Source organism: Zalophus californianus, chromosome 12, assembly GCF_009762305.2.
Source record: "Zalophus californianus isolate mZalCal1 chromosome 12, mZalCal1.pri.v2, whole genome shotgun sequence".
NCBI classification, from domain to species: Eukaryota; Metazoa; Chordata; class Mammalia; order Carnivora; family Otariidae; genus Zalophus; species Zalophus californianus.
The window spans coordinates 106,749,702-106,766,384 of record NC_045606.1 but is presented as its reverse complement, the minus strand read 5'-3'; the positions used below and the strand labels follow the sequence as shown (position 1 = coordinate 106,766,384).

At 46.9% G+C, this 16,683-nt stretch overlaps 1 protein-coding gene across 12 annotated transcripts in view; it reads right to left on the bottom strand.

The window, feature by feature from the left end:
- Window positions 1-838: 838 nt before the first annotated feature.
- The window catches only part of DYNC2I1 (dynein 2 intermediate chain 1), a 59,005-nt gene continuing 43,160 nt past the window's right edge, over window positions 839-16,683 (bottom strand). For 6 of the 12 annotated variants that reach the window (XM_027573624.2, XM_027573626.2, XM_027573632.2 and 3 more), the window contains 5 exons: window positions 13,975-14,035; window positions 11,100-11,199; window positions 10,783-10,914; window positions 8,731-8,954; window positions 840-3,616 (listed from right to left, as the gene is read on the bottom strand). In XM_027573624.2, the coding sequence (XP_027429425.2) occupies window positions 3,442-3,616; window positions 8,731-8,954; window positions 10,783-10,914; window positions 11,100-11,199; window positions 13,975-14,035 (692 nt within the window). In that variant the 3' untranslated portion in view covers window positions 840-3,441. Of the gene's footprint in view, window positions 3,617-8,730; window positions 8,955-10,782; window positions 10,915-11,099; window positions 11,200-12,065; window positions 13,483-13,898; window positions 14,036-16,683 lie in introns of those variants that run through there. The other 6 variants (XM_027573628.2, XM_027573629.2, XM_027573634.2 and 3 more) reach the window with 4 other exon arrangements.

Here is a 16,683-nt window from a genome sequence, read left to right as displayed (position 1 = left end):
TGGACTCCTGTCTCACATTTAGGTCTTTCATCCATTTTGAGTCTATTTTTGTGAGTGGTGTAAGGAAATGGTCCCATTTCATTCTACTGCTATTCAACATAGTACTAGAAGTCCTAGCCACAGCAATCAGACAACAAAAAGAAATAAAAGGCATCCGAATCAGCAAAGAAGTAGTCAAACTCTCACTTTTTGCAGATGATATGATACTTTATGTGGAAAACCCAAAAGACTCCACCCCAAAACTTCTAGAACTCATACAGGAATTCAGTAAAGTGGCAGGATATAAAATCAATGCACAGAAATCAGTAGCATTCCCATACACCAACAAGACAAGAAAGAGAAATTAAGGAGTCGATCCCATTTACAATTGCACCCAAAACCATAAGATACCTAGGAATAAATCTAACCAAAGAGGCAAAGGATCTGTACTCAGAAAACTATAAAATATTCATGAAAGAAATTGAGGAAGACACAAAGAAATGGAAAAACGTTCTGTGCTCATGAATTGGAAGAACAAATATTGTGAAGATGTCAATGCTACCTAGAGCAATCCACACATTCAGTGCAATCCCCATCAAAATACCATCCACTTTTTTCAAAGAAATGGAACAAATAATCCTAAAATTTGTATGGAATCAGAAAAGACCCCAAATTGCCAGGGAAATGTTGAAAAAGAAAAGCAAAGCTGGCGGCATCACAATTCCGGACTTCCAGCTCTATTACAAAGCTGTCATCATCAAGGCAGTATGGTACTGGCACAAAAACAGACACATAGATCAGTGGAACAGAATCGAGAGCCCAGAAATGGACCCTCAACTCTATGGTCAACTAATCTTTGACAAAGCAGGAAAGAATGTCCAATGGAAAAAAGACAGTCTCTTCAACAAATGGTGTTGGGAAAATTGGACAGCCACTAACTACTTTTTAAAAGAGGTATAAGAGTGCTAAGTCAATAGACATAAAATGGAATCAAAACAATGCTCAATTAACTAAAGAAGAGGGGAAAAAGGAGGAAAAATAAAATACATTTCCTTAATTCTGAAAGAACGTTGATGTTTTATGCAATGCTGACCTTGATCCTGTCTGTGGATCGCCTCCCAATGAGCCTTCTGACATGCATATTAGGTCTTTTATCAACTCAGGAAGTTCTTCCTACAATTGTTTATTGTTACTTCTTTTCCAATTGTTCATCCTTAGAAGCACCTATAACTCCTAGTTTGGACCGCTGGTCTTTTACTATTTCATCAATTTGTCCCTCTGCATTCTGAGAAACTCCTCAAGTAAGTCTCTACATCACTGCCCCATTATTCCTAATGGAAAATACCCATTCGTCATCTTCAGTGTGGATTTTAACTCTTATTTTACACATTTTCTCTAGCATTTAATGTTAAATCTGTTTTCTCCTGTGGCTTTCTATTACTTTTCTAGAAGCCATTTCTCCTTATAGTCTATCATTTTGTTGTTGTTTGCTGCTTGCCTGTTTTTCTTCCTCTGGCCAAGTGTCTCCAGATGTCTGCTCCCTTTCTGGGTCCTCAGAATAATATTCTTTCATTTGCCAAGTAATATATTTCACAGCACTACATTCATCACTCCTGGTCTACTCCTCCTTCAAAGGTCCAGACTCTGTGGTTGCCAACAAGCCGGGCCCAGTGGGACCTTCTTCTTCTAGACGCTGGGGTAAGAGCTGTGCACATCTCCAGCCCTAAACAGACTCTTTCTAGTGCAGACCCACAACTCAGATGGGGCCTCCTCTTCTTCCTCTTCTGTTCCTTAATGTCTCTTAGACACTCTAAACAAGCTATTCAAAGAGCAAAACCCCCTAAAACTGGCTCCTCCAATAAGGACGGCCGGCAGGACCCTTCTAGTCCCCACATGTCCTCAAAGATAATTTTGGCAAAATTATATTTTGGCACTTATCTCCCTCTGGTTATTTCCTGGTGTTGGGGTCTCGATGTGAATGGGAGGAAGGAGGTGCTGGTGGTGGGCATGGGGGAGCTTTGTCTGAAAGCAGAGAGCAGCATCCCCTGAAGGGAGAAGCAGCTCCCCCAGAGGACTGGGGAGGGGGGATCTGCAGGCAGGAGTCTTGTGTCCAAGACACAGGCTCCAGTAGGAGGACCTCAATCCCTAGGTGTCACTGGCCCTTTTCAGTGGAGTCCAATGATCTCACACCTAGTTCTCCTAATCAGCGGGCCAGTTTTTGGTGGCCATGCTTTTTCCCTTCTGTGTCCCGAGCCTCTGTTAGGATTTAGAAGAGCCAGTATGGCTGCTAACTGGATGCCATCTTATTCTGGAGGTCTCTGGAGGTCACTCATTATTACTAGAGTAGTTAGACTCCTCTCAATTCCAGTTTAGGTCAAATTTCACAAATAAGGACTTGGGGGGATGGTAGATGAGGGGCCAGGGGGATTAGCCTGTTTCCAGAATTAAAATCTCCACCACCAGTCATGAACTACGGCATTCTGGTAGGACTCTGCTCTGTATTAGAGCCACACTGCCAACTCACTCAATTGCTTCTTTCACCACTGGCTGAGCACCGTGTGTGAGGCAGGCACACAGCCCTCGGAGACAATGGTGAGAAAGAGACACATCTCTGTCCACAGAGCTCCTGGTCCAGTGAAGGAGACAGAGCACATCGACTGAACAAGTCAGACACATACGTGTTTACACACAGGGGCCAAATGCTCTGGAATGTCCCTTGTTACCTTCTGGGTAAAAGATGCTCTCATCCTGCCGTGAGATCTTCCTGTGGCTAAGTGGGAGCTCCGTGTGGCCAGAGAAACTGAAGCCCCACCTGGCCCCTCGCTGACCATCCCCACCCCTCACTGTGCCAGGGGGCCATCCTGGGCTTTCTTGGATCTCACCCCAAAATTCTGTTATAACTGAGTACAAAATTCAAGAGCATTTATTTACTTAGGTTATTTTTATACAGACATTTTTAAATACTAAAGCATAATGTAAAATGTGCCTGACATTCAAATAATGCCAAAAGAAGCCCAAGAAAGTTTTAAGAAAACACAGTTGGCAGAGGTCATTTCAATGACATAACTCCATTTAATTTATACCTGAGTATGTCCTTTTCTGCAGGACTAAGAAAATTGCTCATTAAAGTACATTTTCATGGTAGACTGTTTAAAATATAAATGTGCTAATATTTTAAAGCTATTCTAAAAATAAGTAGAAATATTCTCAAAGAACATAATCAACATGACTATTTCCTCTCAAGCTCAGCATACACTAAAAGGTGTGTTGTTTCCATTCAAAAAATAGTGATTTACTCACTGGGAACACTGAGGTGACATTCTTGTAAAGTAAGTTACATAGAGAATACATACCCTCTATCAATGTACATGCACACGGATACAACTGTCTTTCCCGTGTGGGTCATCATTCTGCCCTGCCCCCGTCCCCAAGACCACACCCCGCTATCTGGCAGCCCCCCTTCTACAGGGCTTCCTGAAAGAGTAGCCGCAGCTTCCTCAGCTCGTCTCCCACGGGGGCTGCCCACGCCCTCTTCAGGTACTGGACGTCCACGCTGCCAGAGGCTCTGGCCAGCACCAGGGCCAGGAAGCTGCCACTGGCCTTCTCTGCTTCACCCACGACTGTCATGGCCACCAGCCTGAAAGTAAGAAGCACATGCTGTGTGATCTTGAGTCTCCCAAATTATCTATCCTCCAAGGAAGGAGTAAAAAGCAAAGGAAATTCTAAAAATTTCAGTAATAGTCAAAAGAAAAGTTGGGCCAGAAATAAAAGATACAAAAATCTATGGAAACCGCTTAGAAAACGTATTTCTGCATTTTTGCAGACTGACCGCTTGCGAGGGGCACAGATCATGATGGAGGATGTGCTGCCTGAAGACACCTGGGCTGGAATGCCTTGAGCACTAGACCGTCCCATCCAGCTTTGCTCCTTCTGGTGAACGGGGATGCCAGTGGCCCTCAGGCGCCCAGCAAGAAACCCAGAGCCAGCCCAACAGCCCTGACATTGCCTCTCCCGTCCCTTCACTGACCAGTTTCTCTGACTGGGTCCTGTCTCTAACCTTCCCCCTCACAGGCTGCTGACAGACACTCAGCAACCTGCATCCCACGTCTACTCGAGGCCCGCTGGCTGCTCAGGGCCACCCAGATCCCAGTTCCCACACAGCACCTGCAGTACCGGCCTCTTGGGACTCTCGCTCCTCCTGTCTTCCTCTGTTCACTTCCACTTATCCTTTGAGACCTGACTCAGCGGCATCACCTCCAGAGGTCTCCCCTGGCCCCTGACTAGATCCCTTGACGATGCCTGATTTGGTCAGGGGTCCCCAGCATCCTCGAAATGCCTCTGGCCTACATTCATCCCACCTTTACTCACCAAGAAGGCTGAGACCATGCCCACCTCATACCGACCTCAATGCTCCCGCCCCTCCTGTCTTCTCATAATGACAAGGGCCGCCAGCACCAGCACCCACAGGGGCCTTGATTCCGTGGGATCCACGACTGGCACAGGACGGGAGCAGTGAGCCCCTCCAGGGGGTTGCCAGCGGTCGCAGGTAGCAGAGAATCCCCACTGTGGCCCCACGGGGACTGAGTGCCCACTGATACTCCTAAGTTTGTCCCCACAATCCAAATACTCCCCCAACCCCAGGCCCCTGTGATGTAAGCACAGCACACCCCGATAGGGACCTGACTTAGCCCCTGGGAGGCCAGTCAGTCTACACCCACCCACAGGCCACACTCTGGAGAGCCACAACACGATTTGTGGCAGGTGAGCAAACTACGAAAAATTACAATCATTGAGGGAGACAAACCATGAGAGACTCTTAACTCCAGGGAACAAACAGGGCTGCTGGAGGGAGGGGGTGGGGTAACTGGGGGATGGGCAGTAAGGACGGAGGTGATGTGATGAGCACTGGGTGTTGTACGCAACTGATGAGTCACTGACCTCCACCTCTGGAACTAACATGACACCATACGTTAACTAACTTGAATCATCACTTAGTACTACTTAGTGCTTCAACACTGCTGTTCAACTACTAGTGTAAAACACAGGTCAAGTTTAACTGCCACAAACTTGGAAACATGAGCAGAGGGTGACAAACGTGAAGGCTTCCGCTGCGTAGCAACCGCGATACTAGGGTGCACCACACGGCGTGCTCCACGGGGCACCGCTAAGCTGGGTCTATGTGAAAACAGATGTCAAAGCACCAGTGTGGACTCTGACGGTTCAGGTAAAATGCCCTTGGGATTTGAGAGCCAGACAGAATCTAAGCCAAGGGCAGAGAAAAGGCACAGTCCGGGCTCGCAGGCTGCTACCACACCCCTGCCCTGGCCCAGAGCCGTGCCTGCCCCCCACACACTCACCGCCTGGCGTGCTTCTGCTCCCAGATCATGAGCACGCAGCTTACTTATCACCCTAAATGTGGTAAATTCTTCCTTCTACCTAAACTTGTGCCTTTTAGACTCTGTCAGTTGCTTGTTCTGTTCTTCTCTGCAGCTAAAGAAACACAGCCCTTTCTAGGAATATGACTTCTTTAACGGACACTGCCGCTAACCAGACAGGAGGCGTCTAAGATGGAATGCTCCACATCATTCTGGGCTCTGCCTCAGCAGCTCCCCTGCTCTGTGCGGCTTCAGCTCGCTGCCCTCTGCCGAGATCCAGACACGCTGGCCGGTCCCCACTGCCACCAAGGGCATGAGCGGGGGAGAGACCCCTGTCCCTACCCCAGGAGACCCCAAACCTCCCCTCTTCTTGGTAAGACCTTCCTTCCCTGCCCCACCGAAAATCCACACTGGATCCCTCCCTGTTCATTTCTCCCATCACAAGTTGTGGGACTTCCTAGTTTATTTTGTTTACTACCCATCTTGCCCCATCAGGATGTGAGCCTACCAGCTGGTTCACCGCTGTACCCCAGGGCCTGCACTGGGGCCCGGCGCACAGTAGGTACTCGGGAAACACTTATTTTATTAAATAACAGACAAACTTTGGGAAATAAACTGTATGTACATTCTGTTTATAAGTGAATCACAGTCTGGATTTCAATGATGTATTTTTTAATAATTAGAATAATGTAAGTGGGTCCATTTCTGGAGACTCTATTCTGTTCCATTGATCTAAGTGTCTGTTTTTGTGCCAGTACCATACTGTCTTGGTGATTACAGCTTTGTAATAGAGCTGGAAGTCCGGAATTGTGATGCCACTAGCTTTGTTTTTCTTTTTCAACATTTCCCTGGCAATTTGGGGTCTTTTCTGATTCCATACAAATTTTAGGATTGTTTCTTCCAGCTCCATGAACAATGTCAACGGTATTTTGATAGGGATGGTGTTGAACATGTAAATTACTCCAGGCAGCACTGACATTTTAACGATGTTTATTCTTCCAATCCATGAGCATGGGATGTTTTTCCATCTTTTTTGTGTCTTCCTCCTCCATTTCTTTCATAAGTGTTCTGCAGTTTCTAGAGTATAGATCCTTTACCTCTTTGGTTAGGTCTACTCCTAGGTATCTTATGGTTTTTGGTGCTATTATAAATGGAATCGATTCCCTAATTTCTCTTTCTACAGTTACACTGTTGGTGTATAGAAAAGTAACTGATTTCTTTGCATTGATTTTGTATCCTGCCACATTACTGAATTGCTGTATGATGTGGTTCATATGTACAATAGACTACTACTCAGCCATCAGAAAGGATGAATACCCACCATTTGCATTGACATGGATGGAACTGGAGGAGATTATGCTAAGTGAAATAAGTCAAGCAGAGAAAGTCAATTATATGGTTTCACTAATTTGTGGAACCTAAGGAACAGCATGGAGGACATTAGGAGAAGGAAGGGAGAAATGAAGGGGGGGAAATCGGAGGGGGAGACGAACCATGAGAGACGATGGACTCTGAGAAACAAACTGAGGGTTCTAGAGGGGAGGGGGGTGGGGGGATGGGTTAGCCTGGTGATGGGTATTAAAGAGGGCATGTTCTGCGTGGAGCACTGGGTGTTATGCACAAACAATGAATCATGGAACACTACATCAAAAACTAATGATGTAATGTATGGTGATTAACATAATAAAAAAAGAATAATGTAAGTGTACCTACTACTTGCACTAAATACACAAAGGTCTTAATTTTTTCAGGTCTTTTTTTTTTTTTTTTTTTTTTAGAAAGAGAGAGAGGTAGAGAGAGCGCACAAGCAGGGGAACATCAGGTAGAGGGAGAGGAGAAGCAGGTTTCCCACTAAGCAGGGAGCCCAATGCGGGGCTCGATCCCAGGACCCCGGGATCATGACCTGAGCCAAAGGCAGACACCCAACCGCCTGAGCCCGCCGGGTGCCCCTTTTCAGGTCTTGCTGGTGTGTCCTAACATTCTGTCAAACCGTACCCCGGTTTTGATCACCGCTTGCCCTTCTTTTTCCTCTACAAAGGGACGTGGGTGACAGCTGGGTGGCCCCCTCCTCCGCAGGTCATGAGAGCTTTCATTTCATAGCAGGAGAATGTACTGACAAAAAAGAGAAAATCTCAAGAAAGAAAACAGGTATCGAGACAAAATGGGGTCAAGAGAGAGCCCTTCACAGTGAAAACTTGATACGTATTTCAACTGTCGATTAAACAGAACAACAAAAACGGGATTATTTAAAGCACATCACTAACTACTCGCATGAATGGGTTTCACCTCACTCAGTGCAGAGGCACATGGGGCTGGTTTGAATGGGACATCAGTTTAGGGCAGAGAAATGACACTGATGTGAAATTATGTGAATTACTGATTCCCATGTAGTATCCCTTTTTAGAAACGAGAAGGAAGACTCTGTATATCGCTCAAATACTGAATTTAAAAGACGAATAAATGGGATGCCTCGGTGGCTCAGTCACTAAGTGTCTGCCTTCTGCTCAGGTCACAATCTTGGGGTCCTGGGATCGAGTCCCACGTCGGGCTCCCAGCTCCTTGGGGAGCCTACTTCTCCCTCTGCCTCTGCCTCCCTCTCTCTCTCATGAATAAATAAATAAAATCTTTAAAACATTAATTTTTTTTTTTTAAGATTTTATTTATTTATTTGACAGAGAGAGACACAGCAACAGAGGGAACACAAGCAGGGGGAGCAGGAAAGAGAGAAGCAGGCTTCCCCCCGAGCAGGGAGCCTGACGTAGGGCTCGATCCCAGGACCCCGGGATCATGACCTGAGCTGAAGGCAGACACTTAACGACTGAGCCACCCAGGCGCCCCCCCCCCAAAAATTTTTTAATTAAAAAAATAAAAGACTAATAAATGAATGCAACTAAGGAGCTCACAAAAAGCTTTTTTTATTTATAGAATGATAATCATGGTGGGGGGCAGCACCTGGGTGGCTCAGTCATTAAGTGTCTGCCTTCAGCTCAGGTCATGATCCCAGGGTCCTGGGATCGAGCCCCATGTCGGGCTCCCTGCTCAGTGGGGAGCCTGCTTCTCCCTCTCCCTCTGCCCTCCCCCTGCTTGTGCTCTCTCTCTCTCACTCACTCTATCTCAAATAAATGAAAAAATAAATAAAAAGGATGATAATCATGGGAAAATAGTACAGTGTGAATTCTTTAATCCACAGACTATTCTGGCCTAAATATGAAATAACATATTCTAAAGTGGTTTTCAACATATTACTTAAATATGTAAATATAAAAGTATTTAAATTTAAACATAAATAACCGCAGTTTAAAGTGTAGCAACCTTACCCATAAATCACCAAGGATGCTTCTGAGAACTGCCTGTGAGGGCACATCATCAGACTCACCTGTCTGGGGAGATGAGCTGTTTGGCTACAGGACCCAGATCACTTTCCAGCAGATCCCAGATATAAATACAGGACATGTCATCCTGGGCCAGAAACATGGCAGGTCTGGTCAAGGACCAGTGGAGGCCTGTGACCGCGTGGCCGTTGGTGCTGCTGTCCCACTGAAGGAGAGGGCACTCGGACGTCAGCTGGTGTAACCTGATGCTTCCATCTGAACAGCCGGCCTGGGGACAGGGGTGGACATTGTTGGTCTCGTTCTTTCTTCTTTTTCACTCAGTCTCAGCAATGAGGGACACTCTTCAGAGCACTAGGTCTGTCCTCACAAATTACAAAGGTGAGCATTCGCCCTGGAGATCCTGATACACTTGGAACCCCCTTCCCCTTCCCCAAATGGCCAATAATGAATTCAGTGAATACATAAACAGGTGTTTATCTTTAACAAAGTTGAATATTGCTAATTCAACCATAGGCTGTTAAGATTGGCTCCAGAGAAATCAATAACCCACCTTTTTAAAAAGATTACATAAATGTGAACCAATAATACGGTTATATATTCCCCTTGGATTGAAATTTTTATAAAACAAAACTTGGCTGGTTAAGTAAAAGCCCAAATTTTTAGCTTCGAGAAGCTTAACTCCTTTTTAACGCAATATATTTAATCCTTCACATCCTTCCTCGAAAAGAGCAGAGGCATGAGTTAGCAACCACAAAATGCTCTGTGCACTCTAGGATTGAGCACGTAAGTGTACATCACGGGTAAGGATTGAGCACATAAGTGTACATCGCGGGTAAGAGAAGCCAGGTCTCCCCCTGCCAGGTGGGTGGAGGGAACCAGGGTTGCCCTGGCATTAAGGATGTGAGTGAGCACCGGCTTTATGATAAGCAGACAGAGATCAAAGCAGGTATCGATGCTGTGTCCTGCCCAGTGAGCACTTCTTGCTGCCCAGATCTTGGTTTCTCAGTACTTTTCTCCTGACTGGAGCCAGGACTCCTTGGAGAAATGGCTGATTCCGGAGTTTGCTGTACCAGAAAGCAAAGGTCAGAAAACACAAGAGCCAGCCTGAAGGGTGTCCCCAGGACAGTCTGAGCAGCAGAGGACGTGACCCAACGAGGAGAGTCAACAGTCAACAGCCATGTGTCCACCTGACGTCCTAAATACACACATGCGTGCCTGCCCACGAGAGAAGGGAAAGCCTTCCTACCAGCGCACAGCCAACCAGTAACATAAAACTAAGGGGAGGACTAGGAAATCACCATTTGCTTATCACCCCAATAACGGATGCAGGCAAGCCATGCCAATGGATGCCCAGACCGAGTGACCGGCGGGGGGAGCTGGGAGCTGCGTGTGGGGCACCGACCGAGTGACCATTTCTCTCCCCACAGACACATGGGAATCAGACAGGGAAAGGAGTGACTCCACTGGCAGATGCGGGTCAGAGCAAACCTGAATCTAATCATGAGGAAACATCACACAGAATCAAACTGAGGAGCCTCCTAAGCCCCTCAGAATGTCTGAGGAACTGTCCCAGAACTGAATGAGATTCGTGACCTCAGGTGTTATTTTGCGTATAAACCAGGCCGTCATTGATCAGACCCGCACGTTGGATGCCAGGGCTGTTCCAGTGCTAACTTCCTACTGGTCAAGGCTGGACTGCAGCTGCAGGAGTATGACCCTATTTTTAGGAAACCAACACCAAACTATTTAGGGATAAAATATCATTTCTGCAACTTCCTGTCAGACAGTAAAGCGTGGACACCCACACACAGACTGGGGGAGAGGGTGGAGCCCCGGAGCAAAGGATGTGATGCAACGGGCAGGTTCTTGTAACTTTCCCATAAACCCAAATTACGTGAAGATAAAGACATTTCAGACCCATTCCACAGCCACATGGAATGCTCTGCACAGGCTACACAGAGGGGACCTTCGCCCCATGCAGTCCACTGGCACCAATGTGCGCTGGTGAGTGATCAACTTTAAAGAAATCCCCAGAGATCACTGCTAGTGTTTTGCCGCCCAAACAGAAATGGTGCTTTAACAACAGACTTTCTTACCAAGAATACTGGTTCTCCAAATGGTGAAAAATCGATCACATTCACTTGGACTGGTCTCATACCAGGTTGCTGGGCTTTGTACAATTTGGGAGATACTCTCAAATCTTGTCTGGTGCCATGACTTATAAGACCCTGGTAATGAGAAGACCAATGGTGATATAAAGGATTAGGCATGAGGTTGGATAAAAGCAGTTATTCTTGAAACAACTACACAGCATCATAATAAAAGCAAATAATAAGTCAATCTTTAATGAAGATTTGCCAAACAACCAAGAAAGGAGAATGAGTTACAGAATGAGATTTAAACTCTTACTTACCACGTCTGTGCCAACAATGAAATGACTAGGGTCTGAAGGCAGAAACTTCACATTCAGGGTTCGTGTGGCCCCCCAGAATTCACAGCCTTTATGGGAAAGGCTGGAAAGAAACAGCAAAATGAGCAGATGAACTGTTTGGTGCCAGAGGGCTGACGGCACTTCACACATTTACCCCTCACTGGGTGTCCCCAGACATGGAGCTGCTGGTCTCACCCTTCCCCCGTGGCTCTTCGTTGCTCTTTTCCCATTCCTTTTTCTGCTCCCTACGCTACACATTCCTCCAGCTCTGGTCTCCTGTTCACTAATTCTTTCTTTAGCTACATCTAATCTACTTAACCATTCACATACTTTAAAATTTCAGAGACAATTTCTTTCTAGAAATGTCTTTTAGATTGTCCCATTATCCCAAGTTCTTGTTGTGCTGAGCCCATTCATTGTGCCGTGGTAAATGTTTCTTCAGGCTTGCAGTTTTTATAATTTTTCTTTCTGAACTGCTTCTTCTAAGAGCCCTGGGAGCGTATCTCATGGGAGCATCTCCCACGTAGGAGTGCTGACAATACTGACTTCATCTTGTGCGTGTCCTCTCTCGGGGCTACGTGTTCCAGGCCCCTTGGAAAGTAATATACACACCTTAGAAATGACCACTGAGGCCAGGACTGGGGGAGGCTTCCTTTGGCATTCTACCAATTTGTTAAAGATAACAAAGGGTCCCCCCTTCCTGAGACACAGATGGCACCATGAGATCTAATTAAGGGTTAGCTTGCAATGAGGCGCACACGAACCCTCTGAGGTGTATGTGAACCCTCTGACCTTACTGCAATGCCTCTCTGCACATCCGCTTACTCTATAAAACCTGTGCACTAAGGTCTGAACTTTGCAGAGCACAGCTCTGGATGGTCACCTGCTCAATCCTCCCTGTCAGTAAGATACCCTGAATAAAACGCTGAGTAAACTGGATGGAGTCACCTGCTTTGTTTCCTGGTCTCAAAGTGCCTCCTCAGTAGGAAGGATGGACCCTCCTCCTCCACCTTCGAACACCGCCTACCGGGCAGCTGTTCCAGTGTTGGATGGTGAGCCACTGGCCTGAGATTCTGATGCCACCTCCTCAGCTTGTGGATCCCAGCCCCTACCGGGAGCTCAGGGTTTCAAGTCTCCCACACCCCATTGTCTCTCCTGGGTTGGGGTGGGGATCCCTGAGTTTCTCTCTCACTGAAGGGGCCATGAACTCAGGAATCCCGCACAGGGCTCTCACTTCTAGCCCCCAGTGTCAGGCAAGCCTGATGCGTCACTGGTTGCATGGCCTGAGCCCCGCACAGCCAAGAAGCCTGTGACAGCCACACTGACACCCAAGCCTCCACACCACACAAAGGCTTGCACGCCAACTCTAAGCTCCATTCCTGGCTGGCACCGTCCTCTTCTTTGTTGGAAAAACTCTATTTAGTTTATTGTTAGTATTTACGCTATACAGTGTATGTATTTGTAACAGGAAAGGGTCCATGGCTGCCCCTTCTGCCAGAAGTTGGGAATCTGGCCACTGTCTCTCATACCCACATTGAGGACTGCAAATGTCCCTGGTCAGCTGAGGACTCTTCAGTCTGTGCCTCCAGCTAAGATCTCTGCTGTGGAGCTGGCTGCCTCCTGGGCATCTCCACAAGCAGCACGAGCCCAGTCCCCTCCCCCTTAGCTCCGGTTCCTCATGTTGTGTGCGGTACACCTGGCAGCCAAGCCAGACACCCCGGTGAGAGGCAACTCCTCCAAACTCCACCCCTTTAACTGAGATCAACCCCTCCCTATGCAAGATGGCCACCATACTTCAGACCCTATCCTTCTAATCAACCCTACAACAGCCTCCTGTCTCCCTTCCTCTGTCCAATCCCACACTGTCGCCAAGCAGATCATTCTAAATCACAAATAAGACACACCACTCTCTGCCTTAAAATCCTGTACTGGCTCCCTACCCCCTGCAAGAGAGCCATCTGGACCCTGCAGCACAGCAAACACTCTGAGGTCTGGCCAGAGACTCACTCCCACCTCTCTCGACAGCAAACCTGCCGGCAGTTTCCTAGGGGGGTCGGGTGCTCCTGCCCCTGGGCCTCCCATGGGCTGCTCCCTCTGACTGAGCACGCTCCTTGTCTACCTCCTGTCTCAGCTGCCACCTCCCCAATCCACGGGGAAATTCAGTGAGGGCCAGGGGTCACAAGGTACTAGCTGACTTCTTTAAACATAAAGAATTCCCTGTAGTAATCATATTTAAACCAACTAAAGGTGACTTAAAATCTCAAAGCAGGTACAAATTCATTACTATACCCCAGAGGCATTCTAAGAAGAATCACGCTAATATAAACAACTTTTCAAGGGTAAATCACATGCTGATAGCCCCCAACTGCAATAAACGACAAGAAAAAAGATGTTTCGGAAATAAATTTACATGGAGTATATAAGTACCACAAACGATATTTGTATATTTAATAAAAATTTTTACATCACATTAAGTTATACAAGTAAAAGTAGAAATTGAAATTTCTGAATAAAACTTTCATATTGATGTTTCTGGTTCCTGAAACTTACCTATTTAACTTCAGAGTTATATTAAACCTGGTTGAAAAATAGTCAAGTTTTTGTAGTACCAATTTATAAGATAAAAATTATTTTAATCAAAGAAAAAAATGTTAGCTCTATATGTGGTAACTATTTATTACACTGACTCATTAATATTAAACTAATTGAGCAAAAATACAGTGTGAGGAGTTGGATTTTTCAATGCACACCCGACCACACATTTTCTGTATGTGCAATTACCTAACGTTATTTCCTTCCGTGGGAAGTCGGTCTTGGGAGAGGAGAGAACGTTCTCACTCAGACTGCACAGGCTTACCTGTCGCTCAGCTGAATTACAGCACTGTGCACCAGCTTTATCCTCCCTCCAGGTATCAGACCTAAAAATAGGAAAACCATAAATAAATGCACCTCTTAATACAAGTTAAACCAAAATCTAATCACAGTTGCCTGGAATCATTTCTCATTGCTTAAACATCTGTGTTAGGAAATGACACCAAATCGTGGGCCCATAAAGAGTGTTCCCTCCCTAATGAAGGCGAGGTTCGTGTAAACTGCCCTATGAGAAAAGGACTGTGGAACCAATCAAGAAGCCTTTACATTTTTAGATCTGATAAAATAAAAAAATGGCAGTACACTAAGCAAAACAAAACCAAAACCCCTTAAGTTCCCAACAGGAATAGTTTGCTGTAAATGCCCACTGGTGGTCTTATGCTCATCAGAAACACCGAGGACCTCCCTCCTACAAAGGCAGAGGCACACCCGGCGGTCACCCGCTCCTCGGTGCTGGTACCCCCTTCCCTGGACTCCCGAAGCACTTATGGCCACAGCTCTGACCTCTCTGCCATTCACTGACTTTGCCTCCTGTGTCTGCCCCCAATATCCTCCTCCTTTTTTTGTAATTACCGCAAAGGAGGGAACTAAAAATTTATGCATACTGAAACCCAAATTCTGGGCAAGGTACTGCCTAGACCCTTGGGAGTATAGAGACCCTAACCCTACAGACAAATTCAACTTGCAGGAAGTGTGACTGATTATAGTGACGGGCTCTGTCAAGGTTACAACTCTGATAGGAGAATATTCTATGTTGTCACAGACTTGAGACTGCCCTCGTTTTCCCCAGCACACTGTCCTCCTGCAGGAACTCCAGTGCTGAAAGTCTCGGCCCAAATGTTATGGCCTCCCCTGGGAAGTCTTCCTGCCCTGGCTCCACAGCCCTTACTAAGCACATCTTCTGAAGTAGCGGTCACATCACCGATGGCCATGGCTGGTGTGTCAACCTCCCCATATAAGACAACACTCCCTGGGGCAGAGCCAGCATCCTGTCACCTTGCTCCCCTGGCACCCAAGACAGGGCCCAGTTTGTTGAGAACCCTTCATCGATGGTGAGTGATTAGCTGTAGCCGTGATTTGAGTTAGCACTCATGTAACACACACACACCTCAAACGCTCCCACGGGCATTTAATGGTCGTGCTCTTCCAGCACCGACTACTGGTATGAGTGTCAGCCCCTCTTTTCCCAAAAGCAAAGCTGAAACATGGTCAGAGTTTGGGTAAGTGGTCCTATAGATAAAAGGAGTTTTTATATAACAACACTTAACGATGAAATACACACTGCCCTATAATAACTTCTGTGACTACTCCATATTACTACAAAGTATTTTTATGCAAAATGATTTCATCTCCACAGGCAGATTATGAACTAACTGTGGACAGAGACTTTCTAACTCCTCACCACCATCCAAAATTCCTAAAAAATGGCCTGGTCATGGCTCAAGTGAGCAACACAGGCAGCCTGAAGATGCGCTCGAAGGCTGCAACATCCTTGGGTCCAGGGCATCAGCCTGGGTGAGGGCAGGGTCAGCCCTGAGCCCAACTCTGAGTCCGGCCCCACCATCAAGCCACACTGAGGAGGGGTGAGCACCTCCCACGCTGTCCTGCTCTAGCAACCCAAGAGTCTATGAGCCCCCCAAAGGCTCAATACAGACTCAGTATGATGGCTTTGTAAGAAGCAGAGAGGAAGCTATAAGAAAACAGTGAGAAAATAGTTACTCTGCCTCAAAAATGTTTACACGTGAAATCAGTGAGATAATTCAGCCCTGTTTTCATTAAAGTTAGAGTCCACAGTACTTCCGAGCACTGTCTCTGACATTCAGCACGAAGCACGCAGCCCTTGCTCCATGGACACAAAGTGCCCCATCTCTAACCCTCTGGTTTCCAGACGGCAGGAACAAGTGTCAGCCGGGCACACCCCTCACACACACAGGGTGAACGGGGCTGGCCCCTGGAAAGTAAGCAGTTGAACTAATGATGTGAGGACAGAGTCAGGGAGTGCCAGACCCAAGGAACAGACTCAAGAGTCCACCATGCCCAGGCCTCGCGGGAGCGAAGCACTGGACGCCACGGCATCGCAAAGTGCTCGAGCTGACTCACACTTCTGAGATGGAGCAGGGATGGGACTCCAGTTCCTCATCCAGAAGTCCTCACACGCCACCGTCACCCAGTTTTCTAGCCCTGCTTACAGGTGCTGCCAGAAACTAAGCCAGACACCAGAAGCCACAAGCCCCCAATAAGCAAGCCCCCAAGACCCAGTTTTTGACCAGTTTACTACAGTTCAGACACCCTCCAGCATCTAAAAGGGAAGTTCGGCTGTGAGAACCAGACCAAACCGGTCTGAGCCAAGATGGACCACAGTGCTGACCCTTCACCAGCTTTCCCTCTCATTATCATACTAAAAATCACACCCGGGGGTGGGGATTTAACATGCTAGCTGATTAGACATGTAGCGTATGAAGGAGCATGAAGAAGCATGACCGCTAAGTGTGCCAGCCCCCAAAAAAATCCCTGCTCTACATCTTTAGACATCACCCTTTTCCCACCAAAGTTTCTTTAAAGCTCTCACCAACCCCTCCTGGGGAGGCAGCCTGAGGACTCCCTTTGTGCATCCCCCTAGTGCTGGGGCACAAGCCCCAGCAAAGCCCTGCCTGGAACCCCCTTTGGGCCTCTTGTCAATTTCTATTGCTTAGCA